Source organism: Parambassis ranga, chromosome 7, assembly GCF_900634625.1.
Source record: "Parambassis ranga chromosome 7, fParRan2.1, whole genome shotgun sequence".
Classification (NCBI taxonomy): Eukaryota; Metazoa; Chordata; class Actinopteri; family Ambassidae; genus Parambassis; species Parambassis ranga.
In genome coordinates, this window is record NC_041028.1 from 17563772 (window position 1) to 17580250 (window position 16479).

The 16479-nt window shown below is 41.5% G+C and overlaps 1 protein-coding gene across 2 annotated transcripts in view; it reads left to right on the forward strand.

Moving 5' to 3' along the window:
- lamb2l (laminin, beta 2-like) overlaps nucleotides 1-16479 on the forward strand; it is a 34551-nt gene that overhangs the window by 6167 nt on the left and 11905 nt on the right. The window contains exons 1-14 of one of the 2 annotated variants that reach the window (XM_028409722.1): nucleotides 916-934; nucleotides 3098-3154; nucleotides 8695-8864; nucleotides 11960-12095; nucleotides 12292-12365; nucleotides 12623-12811; nucleotides 13448-13511; nucleotides 14294-14496; nucleotides 14618-14738; nucleotides 14997-15185; nucleotides 15266-15445; nucleotides 15544-15656; nucleotides 15738-15817; nucleotides 15967-16123. In XM_028409722.1, the coding sequence (XP_028265523.1) occupies nucleotides 3115-3154; nucleotides 8695-8864; nucleotides 11960-12095; nucleotides 12292-12365; nucleotides 12623-12811; nucleotides 13448-13511; nucleotides 14294-14496; nucleotides 14618-14738; nucleotides 14997-15185; nucleotides 15266-15445; nucleotides 15544-15656; nucleotides 15738-15817; nucleotides 15967-16123 (1716 nt within the window). In that variant the 5' untranslated portion in view covers nucleotides 916-934; nucleotides 3098-3114. Of the gene's footprint in view, nucleotides 1-915; nucleotides 935-3097; nucleotides 3155-8694; nucleotides 8865-11959; nucleotides 12096-12291; nucleotides 12366-12622; nucleotides 12812-13447; nucleotides 13512-14293; nucleotides 14497-14617; nucleotides 14739-14996; nucleotides 15186-15265; nucleotides 15446-15543; nucleotides 15657-15737; nucleotides 15818-15966; nucleotides 16124-16479 lie in introns of those variants that run through there. The other variant, XM_028409723.1, reaches the window with a different exon arrangement.

The window sequence follows — 16479 nt, forward strand, 5'->3', positions numbered from 1 at the left end:
CCATATTCCACTCATTTCATTTGGGTTAACTAGTACTTTAAGAGCCGTGGAATGTTATCCATCTTTATTCATTCTGAAGATGTCATCATAAAGAAATGAGTTGTCCAAGTTATGCCCAAAAACTCATTTTGTGTTGTCACAAGAACCTTTGACCTTTAACCATCAAATTTAATTTAGTTCATCCAAGTTAACGGATGTACAGAATGCAGAGACTCTCTGTCCAGGCTGTCACTGATGGAGAGAAAGTCAGCATTGGTCAAAGTAGAGGGGAAGTATTCGTTGTCATGGTACTGCATGACAGTGGTGTTCTGCTGTGGCCTAGTTTACCCCAGAATGCCAAAGTCTCTCTGTCACTGTCACACCTCTATCTTTCTTTCTTCATTCCCTTTTTCTTTTACTTTTCCTCTCTTACTCTTCCTCTCTTCTCCCTCTTCCTCCTCTGCCTCTCTCACCCCTTCACTCTCCCTTAGTGTCCAGAAGAAAGGGGTGGTGCATTCCAAAAGCCTGGAGACCATTCCCCTCTTTGAGCCAGTGGCCCACAGAGTGACAGAGGAATTAGAATAAGAATAGCTGCCCATTCACCCCAGTGCCCCAGTGACGAGCTGAAGGGAGCAAGGGAGGGCGAAAAAGAGGGGAGGAGAGGAATGAAGGGGGTCCCGTACACACTCTAAGCTCCTATTGGCCGGCAGCTTTCCCTCTGTTTTTACATCGCTGCCGTCAGTTGTGCTTTCAAGTTTGTTTTACACATTCTGGCATACATACACACCACACATGTGCATGCACGCGTAAATGTACACACTGGGGCGCAGAGTTTGCACACGTGCAACCGGAATACGTGAATCTGCAAGCTGTCAAGCAAAATTGGCCCACAGAGACACAGAGTGGGCAATTCTGAGCTCGAAGTGGTGAGGAGGGTGAGCTGACCCGTGGCTGTGTGAGTACAAAGCTGGATTGATCAAAATTATTACTGCATATCATGAGCGAAACTCTTTCTGTATTCCTGTGGCTTCTTTGGTGAAGATTTATAATTAATCTGTGACCTTGTGCTGTCATCATCCTTGGAGGTCTCTTATGGACAAGCTGTAAACTGATTTAACTGTGTAGCTGTTAGAAATTAACAAGAGCAAAGCAGTTGTAACATAAGCTGCTGGAGGCTACAAATCATATACCGTTTTTTATGATCATTATATGCCTGAGGAGATTTTAGTGTGACATTGGAAGCTGGTTACATTCCAAGGGTATTGTTTTAAGTTAGTCCTCTGTAGAGCTCTTCAGTGGCGCACAGGCTTCTAGATTCTTTACAGATCTCTCCACTCTAACACAGTGTAGAGGTGATGAGGGGCCCCTCTGCACCAGCACTCTAGTGAATAAAAAAAAAGAAGGGTTTGTCATTCTTATCTCGTGCTGATGAGGGCCAAGATGGATGGAAAGAAGACCCTAGACTGTCTTCCACCAGAGTTGTCCACCAGACATGATCTTTTTTTGTAATGCTCACACCTTTTTTTCTTTTCCACATTTCTACTGTGGTATTCTGGGAAAAAGGACAGTGCACAAACAACATAAGGAGAAATGTCATCTACCAGGTTTTAGCAACGTTACTATTTTAGACACAACACACAACTAAAAGATGTATAAAAACACAGTAGACTCACTTCCCATGCTAATTTACCTCTGTGCTCTGAGATTATCCAGCATTTTACCAGTTCAGAGAAAGTTTTATTTGCAGATGCTATGAGTTCTATTGGAAGATTTTTTTATGGCTGTGATTTATATAAGCTGATGGCACTATAATTTGTGTCGGGCTGTGTTGGCAAGACATATGAAAAGACAGGGGTCACAATTCAATATATTGCGTTATATTGGAGTATTGACCGCCAATATATAGTGAGCAGTATATTGTGATTAAGTGTCTGCTTTAGGTTTTAAATTAATTCAACCGTCATTCAACATTTCCAAGAAAATAAGCAGATCTTATTTTCTTCTCATTGGCGACACCTGTGGCCATAAGCAGCACATGCAAGGCTAGCTTTAAACCCCACCTGTACATTCTGGTATCAGTTTTGCTCAAGGTGACTGATGGAAACACTCAGAAATAACTGTACATAGCTCAATTATACAGTAAAATGGCATCAGTGGGATATAGGGTCAATTTTGCCAATTTAAATGCCACAGATACAAAAACTGCCAAGCTGGTGTCTCACCTTCAAAGAACAGACATGTAGACATTTTCTGAACGAAGCTCGTTATTATTCCTCAATGTTTTCTCTTGTTAAAATCCCAAATCTACTAAATGTTGAGGATAATATCTCAGTCTTACACCTGTTATGATGTTACATTTATTGTTTTTTAATAAATGTAATCACCAACTTATAATATGTGTACAGCTACCCTCGGTGCTGTCTGTGTCATCATGAAGCTCTTACTGCCAGGTTGAGTATACTGTTTTCCAAACAGACCTGCTTATTCATGTAAACCTGGAAAAAGTCAGACTATTTGAAAAAGATTCTTAAAAATGTGTGATTTGTGATTTGCTGAGCACCAAAAGCTGCTCTCCCTTTGACTTTGAGTGTTTTACTTTGGCTGTGACATGTTTTGTAAAAGGTGTCAGGCTTTCATGCATTCATTCTCATCCTGTAACCGCTTTTATGTGTCTCAGAGGTCATATTAGCCCAGTGTGTCACATGAACAATTTGTGTCCTTGTCTGTCAGTGTGTGCCCACACACTTACAAACAGCCATATACACAGTGGTGTGTCCTATTCAGCGGGCCCTATGTTTGTGGAGCCTGATTATACAAGAGGGCTTTTCTCCCCCTGTTGTCACAACACAATCAAGACCCTTCTACTTCCCTTCAACAACTGTGCAGTTTTTTTTTTTACGGTGCATTTTAAACGCAGCACTTCTTAGAGAAATTAACATGAATATTTACTCTGACCAAACAAGACCGGTGCCTTCACTGTTTGAGAAACAGTAGGACAAACAGTACCTCTGGTGTGAAATAAACCCTCACACTGTGTGTTAAACATTTCTTGTGTTTTTACTAATTGAGGTCACTTCTTAAGTTCTATTGGTTTCCTAATTGTGACTTTTTTCCACAGCAAGAGACAGAATCCTGATGCCCATCATGACCACATATCTGAGCCTCATCATGCTGGGTGAGTTTTTCAGTTGGTTCAAGTCTTTTACAATCAAAAGTGCATCTTTTTACCAAGCGTACACGTAGCTGACCTCTGTTTAACATCTCATCCACTTATTTTCCAGTATTTTAAGTACTGTGGACAGGCTTTTCACCATTCTCTCAGAAACACATAAAGCTATCAATGATATATAAAACTCAATTGCTTTTGAGTCATAAGACATAATTGATTTTATTCATAGGTTGAAACAAAAATGTCAGGAAAAGATTATTTGATGTTGGTTAAAGAGGAATATTTACCTATTTCTTGAGGTAATCGCTGTCAATTGAAAATTCCTCCATATACTGAAAGAGAAAGAGAGAAAGTGGGCACATAAACATACAATAAATAAAATAAATATATATTATTATTTTCCCACAAAAGTCTACAGATAAATACTTTTGACTGTAATAGCCATGTACTGAAAGAAGAACACAAGACCTTTCTACTAAATGTTAATGTTCATAGACTGACATGATCTCTAGGAATTGCAGTGCAGAAACAACAGCTACTGAAGATGGAGACAAAACAACACACATCCTGTATCTCAGGACTTATGTATATATGTCAACACTGATGTGGAAGTTCTTGTCATGTTTTGTTTACATTCCTGCTGTCACTCTCAGAGAAATGCTTTGTTACTCATTCACTCCAGTATGTGATGGGGAAGCCTTGGTGTCAATCCTTTAAATCCCGTGGAGATGGTTTTAGTAGAAAGTGTGCCCAGATTCCATCTAGTCTATGTGTATGTGCAAAAGTCCACCTCTCAGGCACCTGGAATATTTTTTCTAATGAATAACATTTTCCTCTCTGTCCCTTCATTCCTGCCATAACACTGTATACAAGAGGGAGATGCCTCAGGGTGCGTTTACCTGTGAGTCTTCCTGTGTGTTTGTGTGTGTGTGTGTGTTTCAATGCCACGTGCTACACTGTAATCACACACGGCAAACCAGCTGGTGTCAGCCAACCCCTGTACTCTGCCTTCACACTGAGACACACTCCTCTTTTTCATGTTCGGTATTCATGCACAGTTTGTTGGTTCTCTGTAGAAACAATAACACCGTCCCTGTGGGAGAGGCAAATCAAATAACAAGTTACACATGCTGAGGCAACAGCCTTAGCAGTCCATGGCACTGAATCTGTTTCATGTTACTATGCCAGCGGTGCCACAGGTTCCAAGCTCTCCAGCAAGTAAGTGCACTAAATTAAGGCTGGCTGGAAGGCTGCCAATCATTACCTGCTGGGGTGGCTGCAGGTACAAAAATGCAGCCAGGAGTGTTTCCCACACATAGAGGTTAGTATGCCAGGCTGTTCAAGTATTTTACAACCCATCAATGTATTCAGTTATTCATTTATTTTACCTGTGCAAGAGAATGACGTAGAGAACAGTTCACCTTTGCTCTGCACATACAAAGTCATGTAACACTCCCGTTTTCACTCTGGGTCACAGTGAAGACAGCAGATTCAAATTCACAAATTCTGGAAAAAAAGCACGGAGAAGCTATTAGGTGTACACAGTATAATTGATAACAAGTGTGCATGCAATTAAATAATGTTTTAGCGTAGCTGTGATAATGTAGCTTCCTTCTTCATATGATTGTGTTTTTTTTAAAAAAAGGTCAAGGACTTGTCCCTTACAGAAGAGAGGAGAACAAAGGACACCACATCTGCTCTAGAATGAGTATTATTTAAGGCGCCTGCTCTTTCCAAGGACATATCCTCACATGGGTGCTACAGCTTTATTATAAGTGGTGTGTATTCTCACTTCCACAAAAAACATATTATCCAAGTACATTTGCTTGGTGATGAAAGCACAAATCCATTCACAAGTAAAGGAGCAAACAAAATGCTGATGACATGTACATAGATGTGAAGTCAGTACCTATCACGGAAGAAATACAATGCAGTCACAGGCGTTCTCCGTGCTAGTCAGGACAGCTGAAAACCAAGTAAAAGATATGTTTCCTCTAGCCCACACAGAGAGGAGGATGGAAAACCTCTGTCATGGCTCAGGTGTCAAATGCATCCATAGAAAAAAAACAAAACAAAAAACAGGCTGTTTTACATGGGAATGTGAACGTAGATGATGGCTTTGCCTTGTAATTACCAGCACATGCACGGTTCTTCTCTGTCTGACAGATTGGAGAAAGCCCTAAGACAGAACGCTTCTTAGGATGTGCTACGTTCAGTGACATTCCTCACATGTGTGGTCTGTTTCAAAACACAAACCCAGTCGTTAATTAAAAGTGAGGCTAAATTATGAGCACTCAGGGCTACATGCCTAGACAGACTGTGGGGAGACACTACATAAATATGCATCACCTGTACATACCAGTCTGGATTGTAGCACCCTCCTGCAGGTCATGGTTATAATCAGAGTTTATTACATATCGGAGGACCTGTGTGAACTGAGAACAGGGAAAAGGATAAAAAAAGGCACAAATACGTCAATGTCATTGCGTTGAGAAGGTAGCGCTTGGCAACACGCACATGATAGCGTCACACCGGTCATATGCCACTAGCTTGTGAAACGACAAAGTAGAAAACATTTATAATAACACACAAATCATGTTTTGCATTTAGCACATTACTAAAGATTTGACCACACACAGGCTGCTTAACACTACGAGGGGGCTAATCTTGGTTTCTTCGTTCTTCTTGCTTCCTTAGTCAGGTATTTACCTTCCTTAACTTTTAGTTTAGTTCAGGGAGCTCACACAGCAGATGTCTGTTGCAAACACTCCCAGCAAGTGTATGTTTATGATCAGTCCACTCACGCTGACTCACAGACACTTTTCTCTTACTTTTGCCCCTCTGGAGGATGCAGGTAAGGTGCGTGCATAATAATTAACACTAAGGAGCACTAGGCCAGCGCTCATTAGTTCCGCTTGTGGAACAGTTAATGACCAGCTGAACAACTAACCACAGCAAAACAGAAGAAACCATAAACTAACTGAGAGGGCAGTTACATAGATGCTAGATTGTTGCATGGTTGAGACATGTTTGGAAATTTGGGCTGCATTTATGGATATTTATAATTAAATAGAAATATTTTAAATAAGATTTAAGATAAAACATAAATTGCTTCTGCCCAAGGGTGTAGATTTGCTTTTGACATTAGTGGGGACCTAAGATTCCAACAACTGTCTCGCACTCGCTGTCTCACGTGTGTTTTGGTGCCGCCAACCAACGTAGCTATACACGTGACAGCAGGGAAAGGCACAGCCAATCACATGGCCATATGTGTTATGACCAGAGCCCTTGATGAGAATAGATAAGAATCTGTGTTTTTTTTGGAGGGGATCAAATTATTGATGTGGACAATTTAGTCATCGCTGGACATTGGTGGGGATGCGTCACCTCCATCCATGCTAAAACTACGCCCTTGCTTCTGCCCACCACAGTTCAAAAATCCAGCCATCTTTGGTGCTGACTGAGGCTGCCTGTAACACTCGTTTGCTACCATTTACCATTTTACAAAGCCTTCAGCGTGATAGATTATAGATTATACATCTTTCTATATGCGATAAATTATACATAGCTTTAAAATTGTACCTAGCATAAATGTGAATTATAGCATTATAAGCACCTTTTGTGGCAGAATATAAATGTCTTTAATTCTGCTATGACTGTGGTCCTTTTAATTTGTTCTGTGGGGATTGTCTTGCTGTTGGAGCCAGTCTCCACCGGCCATTCAAGAATATGAATCATAGCATAGAGTCTTGACTGAGTAACCTTTTCCATGTTATACTCCACAGAGAGACTAAGCTCCTTGTTTTCTTCTTCATGGCAGGAGGATTTCCACATACAGTGTTTTATGGAGCCTCACTTAGGGCAGGTTGTTTGACCAGTGAATGAACCTGTTGAGTAAAGTCATACCTATACAGTGAGGTCAGGTGAAACAGTTATAGTCAGTTTCTGTATTCTTGTTTGATCAGGGTGGAACTAGTTTTTATCTTTAACAGAGATACAGTGTTTAAAGGTTTTCCGCTTCCTCTGATATTTGTAATTAGGAAATTACTTTCTTTATTGTAGTCTATTGTAGTATTCCTGGATCTTGTATCTGTGTGTACATGCTTGAGTTTTAGTGCTGCACTGCCTTGGCCAGGGTGTGTTTGATCATTATCTACAGTTCACAGGTTTGCCTTCTAACTTGATTTTCTGCACTTCTACATGTGCACACTGAACAATACATGTCTTATTCTTCTCTGTTACACCTCTTTACATTTGGAATGCATTGTTTAAACAGGTAGATTATATTATGGGTTGGCTTTGTGGTATATCCCCTGCAGGTATAGTACTGTGGATAGTTAGCAGTGTCAGGCAGGCATTGTTAATGTTTCACAGGAATTCAGAAAATTCTCCTCTGTTAAATCTTTTACTTGGGGCAAGACATTTACTCTGTGTGTGTGTGTGTGTGTAGCTGCAAACTGTAAACTGCACAACACATACTTTTAAGAATATAATATATGCATTCAGGCCTCTTTAGGTGCTGCACATACAGAACAGTCCAGCTGTCTCATCATGAACCTCTAAATAAAGTTAAAACTGATAGTTGTCTTGAGTTTCAAAGTATTCTGTGACTGCAATTATCTGTTGTTCCATTTGTCTCAAGTATATAGAATATGTATATTTGGCTCGATGGAGTAACTCATCTTGAGGTGCTTATGAAGTAGGATGAGTGCAGTAAATGTGCTCCTTTTATCTGCGCTGTCATCTAATTGGAGCCAGTTGTTGGTCTCCCAATCACCACCTGGTCCAAGAACACAATAATACAGCCGGGATTGTCATGTTTCATGCCAAATCCGGCTTGTGCATGGAATAGGTGCTTGTATACTTCCCATACACCCTCTCTCGTTCCTTTTTTCTATTTCCCCATTTTGGTGTTAGACGTGCAAAATAACCAAAGCTACAGACCTATATATAGCTTGTTGGTACACTTTCATTGCTGCCTGTGATAGCTGCCATGCTTGATTAAATAATAGCACGAACAAGTACTCAGAGTGCGTACAGCAGCAGCAGTACACCTACAGAGGAGGCTTCTGATTCCATCTCAAACCATTCATGTTTTTCCCATCCTGTCTGAACATGTTATTCTGGGTTCTTTCTGTGGATCAACAGGATGAAAGACTTTCAAATATCTCTGTCAACATCACTCATCCCATATCACTGTGTGTGTGTGTTGCCAATTATGGAGGCTTTTTGAGCAATCTTTTTCTGGAATTCATGATTATAATACTGCAGCTTATCATCACTGCAGCCACTGTAGCGCTATACCATGCTTCAGTATGGCAGGGCGAAGGGAGCCCAGCCCCCTCTGGAGGATCTTATCGAAAAATGCACTCAAGCGAAAACATGATGTGAATGTAGAACTTTTCAATTCATCCTCAAAATAATATACACTTGGACAAATGTGTGATTTTGCGTGATGAATTTCATTGTCCTGTGGACATCACATGCAAAGTTGACAACATGATGATAGATAGATCATAATAATTACTGTGCTTCCTCCCTTCTAGCTCTCAGTGTGTGCGGACAGGATCTCCCATCAAGCCCTCATGGCTGCACTGAGGGAAGCTGTTACCCTGCAACAGGAAACCTTCTGATTGGACGGGCTGTCAACCTATCTGCCACCTCCACTTGTGGCCTTGACGGGCCGGAGCAGTACTGCATTGTCAGCCATCTGCAGGTAAGGACAGAGAAGCACTCGGTAAAGAGGAAATATAAAGAACTCAATTTAACTGAAAGCTTCAGACTTCTATCAAGTGGGTGTGATTGGTAACAATCACACCCACTTGACAGTAATGACAATAATGTCTCATTCACACTTCCCAACAAATGTTTTTTTTTCCTGTGTGAACATTAGGTGTTTCATCAGGTGTGTTGATGTTTTTTCACAGATCGCAGTTTTACTATGATAAAAATAAAAGTATGTCGCATATGTTCAGCTTGACTCTCGCCTCTCCATCCCTCATCACATTGACGCTCCCCTCAACATAAATGTCAGTGCCGAGACAAATGGGATGGCTTGTTTGCTCTCGCTTTCGTGCATTCATCTGTCTTCATCCTTCACTCTGCACTACTCCACCTTCAATTGTCCATCTGTCTGTTTGTAACCCGGTTTCCATGAGCAAGGCCCCCAACATTACACAGGGTCCAGGTGTATACACACAAGTCAGCCACACCTCCTTAACACACATTCTCTTCTTGCTTCTATGCCTCTGTTACTGCCACTGATTTTCTCCTATACTGTAGCCGTCTCAGAGATCAGTGCAGAGTAATACAACCCCTTTTCCACATAGACCACCAGCAGCACTCCCTTTGTGTTTCAGAAAAGAGAAGCTGTTGACATGCCTGCAAACCTCAATGGTTTGGCCTCCTTGGGATATTGTGCTCCTCATCAGCTGCAAGGAGTTTCAGCTATATGCTGCTCTTCTTTTCCTGTCTGCTCTCACATGACACGCCTCCTGGCATGTTCACCATCATGTTGACATATGCTCCTCTTGCATCTGTGCGTTTCCGTGGCCCTGCATGTATCTGCCTGTACCTCCATTGCCTCAGGGCAGGAATATTCACCACTGTCAACTTCCAGGTGAGCATGATTGACATTCTCTGATTGGCAAGAGGCCCTCCACTACTGTAAGAGGCAGGGTATGGTGACAACCTGTCATACCTTGCTGGTCTGTTAGAGGCGCATTCATAACATTCAGGCGTTCATCCATCATTTGTGTTCGACATAGTCTCTCCTAGGTGGTGTTTTTGTTCCCGGTGGGATCAGATTGCATGGCTCTGATGCACTTTTTTTTTTACTTGGTGAAGCAGCACATGTAGCTGCAGTTGAGCAGGTTGTGTTAAAAACCTTTTCAGGAGCCCTGGTGTTCCTTTGCCTCCCCACCAGGTGAGGCTAAGGATTTTCAATAATAAGTGAAAATTAAATAAATTGTGTGAGGATGTTTTAAAACATGTTTTTTTCTGCTGTGAAGTCGGCCATTTTAACATGGGAGTCTATGGGAAATTACTCGCTTTTGGAGCCAGTCCCCAGCAGTTGCGGCATGAATTACAAGTTTTGACACTTCCGCATGGGCTTCAACTTTGAGCCCCGAAGGTTGCCGCTTGGTTCACCTTTGTTTGAAGCATTAAATCTACATGGTTAAATACAGACGACTCCTGACAAGCACACAGTGGTGGTTTTAAAGGCCTTGTTATTTCCACTTTTTCTCCTGTTGAGGACAGGTTGACTTTTAGTGAAGCCACCCTAACACATTGAGTGTTTCCAAATCAGCATCAGGCTTCTATTAGTGTGTTATTGGAGCAGAAATGCTTGTGGTTGAGCTGACCAGGCCTGATTAACGGGAGAAAAATAAGAGCTCAAGAGAAGGAGGGAGGGTATTACAGCCACACAAATCAACATTAAGCACTAAGTGCAGTTTCACAGTGTTCTGAAAAGTAAAGGACATGGTTAGACTTATGCTGACTACGTGAAGAAGAAAGTGAAGAAGATGAGCACACTTGGAAAACACACACATTAACATACACATTTACAAGTAGGCGTGTGTACACATGTGGTCACGCACGTTGACATTTTCATACCAGCAAGCGTTCTTTCTTTCTGCTGCTCAGTCGAGCCTCTTTAACAGCCACGTTGTTGTTAGCAGCTTAATCACCCTTGACAACAACCTAATTAAGAAAGGGTGGCCTGGAATCCACTGTCTCTCTGTGCCAACTTACCCTCATCTCCCTCTACCTGCTCCCCCACTTTGAGGCCTCCCTCAAAAAAACATGTACCCCCTTTGTACCCTCTCTAAGCATCTCCTTCACACTCTCTCTTGTTACATGTTAATTTGATCCTTTTATGAAATAATGTAGTGGACTGAGATCTTGTGTCCGGTTATGTGTTGTTTGCCACACTTTCCATGTAGCTCAGTGGACAGCAGCAGTTGGTAGTGCTTTTGTCAGACTGGACTGTGAGTACATCTGCTTGGATTGGTCCAGAATCTCCAGACAGTTGTAGTTATAGTGTATCTTTTGTTGTTCCACAATTTCTAAGATTGATGTTAACTATTATTTTCTATAAACTGCATGGTCCTGGGTTTCCTGAAGAGTTTGAATTTGAAGCTCTGTGAGCTTTTATTGCCACCATTTCCATCTTGGCAGTGCCTGACTCCACATGACACAAAGTGAATCCAAAAAGTAGACAGAAGTGTGAGCGGAGCTGCGAAAGCAGCCAAAATATAATTTAACTAAATGTGTTATTTAAATTTATTCTCCTACAGGTGTCATGGACGGATGTTGTGGTCAAAAGCAATGACATTTAAACGTGCACACATGTGCCCCAGGGGGCCTCCACACCTTTTAGAAGGTGTGCATTGGGCAGGATACAGGATACAGACTGTGATCTGATCTGTGCAGCACCACTGTGTTCATATCAACAGAGCTCTTGCTTTTTGGCCTTTATTTTTATGCTTCACACCCCATCTACCTCCTGTCTGTCTTCTGATATGCTTCTCCTCCCCCAGATTTTAGTTTTACCGTTTCAGTCTTTTGATCCAGTGGAGACTCCACTATCCAGTCTCCTCTAGCTTCTCCTAACCCAAAAGCATCAATAGAGTTGACTCACAGAAGAGCCCTGAGAATTAGAATGTTTTAAACATGTGTGCTGTACATAAACTGACATATTTTTTTGTTATCTCATGGTACAAATATGGGGATGACAAAAAGCTTATTTTCCCTACAACTCATGTTTTTCAGAGATTTTGTTCAATAGCATATTTTCTGCCTCCTCAGGAGTCCGACAAGTGTTTCGAGTGTAACTCCCGGCATCCCTACAATCCCCACCACCACAGAAACAGCCACCGCATTGAAAACGTGATCTACCTCATGGACAGGAACGGAGACCACACCTGGTGGCAGTCTGTCAACGGTGTGTTTATTGATTCCCTGATAATATACAGGCAGATGATCAGTGTGTTCACTGTGCTGTTTGCCTTAGTCCTTATATGTAAACATATGTGTGTGTGTGGAATATGATACTTATGGGTATGACAGCCCTTTTAGAAAACTAAAGACTACATAAACTGTGCTGCTGTGACACTGACTGACAGTGTCTTCCTCCACAGGTCAGGAGGATGTTAGCATCAGACTCAACCTTGAGGCTGAATTCCACTTCACACATCTGATCATGAAGTTCAAGGTAGACACACGGCTTTCTTATAGGTACCAGTGTCATGAGCGGGAAACAATAATGTCTGTGCTTAATCTTGTCAAAGGGCATTCTTATCAAGATGTGTGTTTGTTATGTACACCGTACAAATCCGGTGGCTGCATTCCATCGGGCATGAATACATTATCTGTTAGTAAAGCAAACAAAGTGCTGTCTTATCACAAATAGGATCTTAGTTTATCAACAGTATTTCACTCTCAAGTTCTCGCTTTCTTTTTCCTTCTTAGACTTTCCGACCTGCAGCTATGATGATTGAGCGATCAGCAGATTTTGGCCGCACATGGCGTCCCTACCGCTACTTCGCCTCAAACTGTACCAGAACCTTCCCTGGCATCCCTGCCAATGGTCTGCACCACATCAACGACGTCATCTGTGAGGAACGCTACTCTGATATTGAACCTTCCACTGATGGAGAGGTAAGAGGTCAAAAGGAAGGTGCCAGAAGCAGAAATAGAAAAGGCATGTTGTGGGAGAAGGCTCACCAATATTCAGCTTACTGTGGCATACAATGCACTGCATTAGACTGTTGCACTTTGGAATTCTGAAGAAAATACAGATAACATTAAAAAAAAGCTTATTGTTTATACTGTGTCTTTAATACAAACATATTTCATTGATAAGTGTTGATAGTGTTGACATATGTATATATATTATAATGTGTAAAAACTGGTATATTGGTTTATAGCTACACATCCTTATTATCCTTGTTAATTAGACTTTTCCCACTGTGCCATGATCTAATCTGATTTTATGATGCACATGGTCCATGTAGTTTTCCACACAACACCAGAGTACAATAAGCGAGATGGTAATCTGGTTAAAGAGGTGTGCCGATTGCTTGTTTGGGGAATGTTTTGTCCGTCCATCGAACAAAAAGGAGTGTGAATAAGTTTCTAAAATACCTTCATTAAAGGACAGTGTAGTTTGAAGTCAGGAAGCAAAATCCAGAGTTCATCAGTTGATTAACTGAAGCTTAAATAAAACATTCCTTCCAGTTCAGCTGTCATTCCAGGTTTATTGATTGGTTTCATCTGTTCTGTTCTGTTTTTAAGGTCATTTATAAAGTTTTGGATCCAGCCATTCATGTGAAAGACCCTTACAGCTTGGACATTCAAGGTCAGTGAAGCCTCCTATTAAATATGAACCACTAATACTGTCATTTTCAGCACAGCATAATGTGCTTCTTGCAAAGTACCCCTTGGTAATAGTATATAACTTTCCATAAATAAAAAATGTTTCACGAGGAGTTGTGCATACTAAATACTGTAAAAGACCTCGCTATTTTTCTTCTTTTTCCACATTTACACAGGGCACAACAAAACTGTGTATGTGGTGCTAGGAAAATGCACATTAGTTCATGCTGTAAATGCACAAGCAATGACTTGACTTGCAGTGAGCATGCAGTCACCTCAGCGACACCATGTGTGGATATGATCAGGCCAGGTGCAGATGCAATCTGTACCGTGTTGCTGATTTCTAAAGAGAAAAAAAAGCTGAAAGGTCACCCAGCCTCTTCTTGCACAAGCACAACAGCAATAACGTTATGACGGCAATAAAAACAACATTAGAGCTACATTGCCTTCATAGATAATATTGTATAGAATGCATACCAGTCATCTCAACCTCAACCTCTTCGACAGGATACTATAGTGTGGGACTTTAGCCTTGACTTTCTAAGAGCAATTACCTCCTATCCTACAAGCTAAGGTATTGACAGTTCTGGGTTTATCAGAGATGAGGTCATATGTCGCCAGACGTATGGTGTCTTATACATTTTTTAGAATGATTATATCATACAGTATATACTATATATATTATACAGTGAGTTGTTTTTGTGGATTTGCATACTAATGAAATTTCAGCCTTGTCAAAAAAATTGTTGTTTTTTTCCTTTACAGAACTTTTGCGCATCACCAACCTGCGCATCAACTTCACAAAGCTCAACACACTGGGAGATGACTTGCTGGACCGTCGATCTGACGTCCTGCAGAAATATTACTACGCTATCTATGAGCTTGTGGTCAGAGGGAGCTGCTTTTGCTATGGACATGCATCAGAGTGTGCTCCAGTGCCAGGGGTCAACACCCGGGAGAGTGGCATGGTGAGTGTACCATAACAGAAAGAAATCTGTAATTATCATTAAAAGAGAAACTAGTGCTGGTGCATAAAACAACACAAACAACAAGAAGAAGGGCAGCTTATTAACATGCCTTCCTCTCCAGATACATGGTCGCTGTGTATGCAAACATAATACAGAGGGCCTGAACTGCGAGCGCTGCAGAGACTTCCATAATGACCTGCCGTGGATGCCAGCTGAGGCAGAGAATCCACACACATGCAGAGGTGGAACACACAAACACTGTGATGTTGTTTTTAAACTGCTACCTGTTTCTAGCATTATTTTTAGGTTACTAGAGGGCACAACAACAGCATTCTTTTTCTCCTCTTTTGAAATTTAAATTCAGCTACCCTGAAAAGCAGCACTCATACTTATATGATGTACTACTTAAGCCATCTTTCAAAAATTGTTATTATGCAGCCTGTGCTCAACAGAAAATAATAACAGTCATTTGCTTTATTTCTTTGTGCCTGTTTCTCCAGAGTGTAATTGCAATGGCCACTCAAACCAGTGTCATTTTGACATGGCTGTCTATTTGGCCACGGGCAATGTTAGCGGAGGAGTTTGTGAGGGCTGTTTGCACAACACCATGGGACGCAACTGTGAGATGTGTAAACCTTTCTACTATCAAGACCCGAACAGGGACATCAGAGACCCACAAGTTTGTGTTGGTGAGTGTTCCCTCCTGCCATCATGGAGGATGTTTTCCCATGTCCTTTTGTTCTTTTTACATTACACTCTTGACCTCTAGCCTGCGACTGTGACCCGGTGGGATCATTGGAGGGAGGAGTGTGCGACAGCCACACCGACCCGGACATGGGTATGATCACAGGACAGTGTCGCTGCAAAGCCAACGTGAAAGGCATGCGCTGCGACGACTGCAAGGAGGGCTATTTTGGCCTTAGCCAAAACGACCCACTCGGTTGCCAACGTACGTATATTTATTTACCATTGAAGTACTTAAAAACCACTTTTTCTTCATTTGAGACCCCCCACCTTAGTCTTACTATGCATGTGTTTCTTTATCAGCTTGCAACTGTGACCCTCGTGGCATCATTGTGATGGAAGCTCCTTGTGATCAGATCAGTGGGGACTGCTCCTGCAAAAGATATGTCACTGGTCGCTACTGCAACCAGTGTCTGGTAAGTGATGACTGTTCTCCTTTTAAAAAAAATGCCATTAATACAAATGTCAGATTGTGAGCGTTATTTCCATCCCTGCAGCCTGAATACTGGGGGCTCAGTAACGACCTGGCTGGCTGCAGACCTTGTGACTGTGACTTTGGCGGATCCTTCAACAACAGGTTAAAATTTGCTCTGCTTTAAAAATGAGAACAACTTTAAATTTAGATACAAGAAGCATGAAGTGGCCATAATGTGAAGCTGTGAGTTATTCGGTGTGCTCTCAAGAGATGTTGAATTTGATGTTGAATTTGTCAAACTGTTCCTTTAGATGCATGATGGAAAATGGTCAGTGTGACTGCCGGAGGCACCTGATTGGTCGACAGTGTTCAGATGTACAACCGGGGTATTTCTGTGCTCCGCTGGACTACTACAAATATGAGGCTGAAGATGCCAATGTACACTCTCCCAGTGACTCAGCACTGCCGGTGAGATTGCACATCGCTTACAGTCACTTATGTCACTTAAAGAAAAGCTATTCCTTACCAAGAGATCAGAAAGAAATTTCCACTCTCGACCTGAACATTTTATCTTTCATTGGTGAAATCTAGAAGTGGGTTTATGCAAAATGTATAATAATGTGAGTCTGTTTAAAGTTCTGAACACTCAAACACTTAAATAACCAGCAGTGTGAGGAAGTAACATCCTGGCTATTATATCTCAGACCTCTATGTCACTACAAAGTCAATGGAAAAGTGGTGTCCAAAAATTGTCAAGACCCACACAGGAATTATTGGGTTAACAAGTTGTAGTTTTAGTTAAATCAAATTAGTTTCCTTCAGAT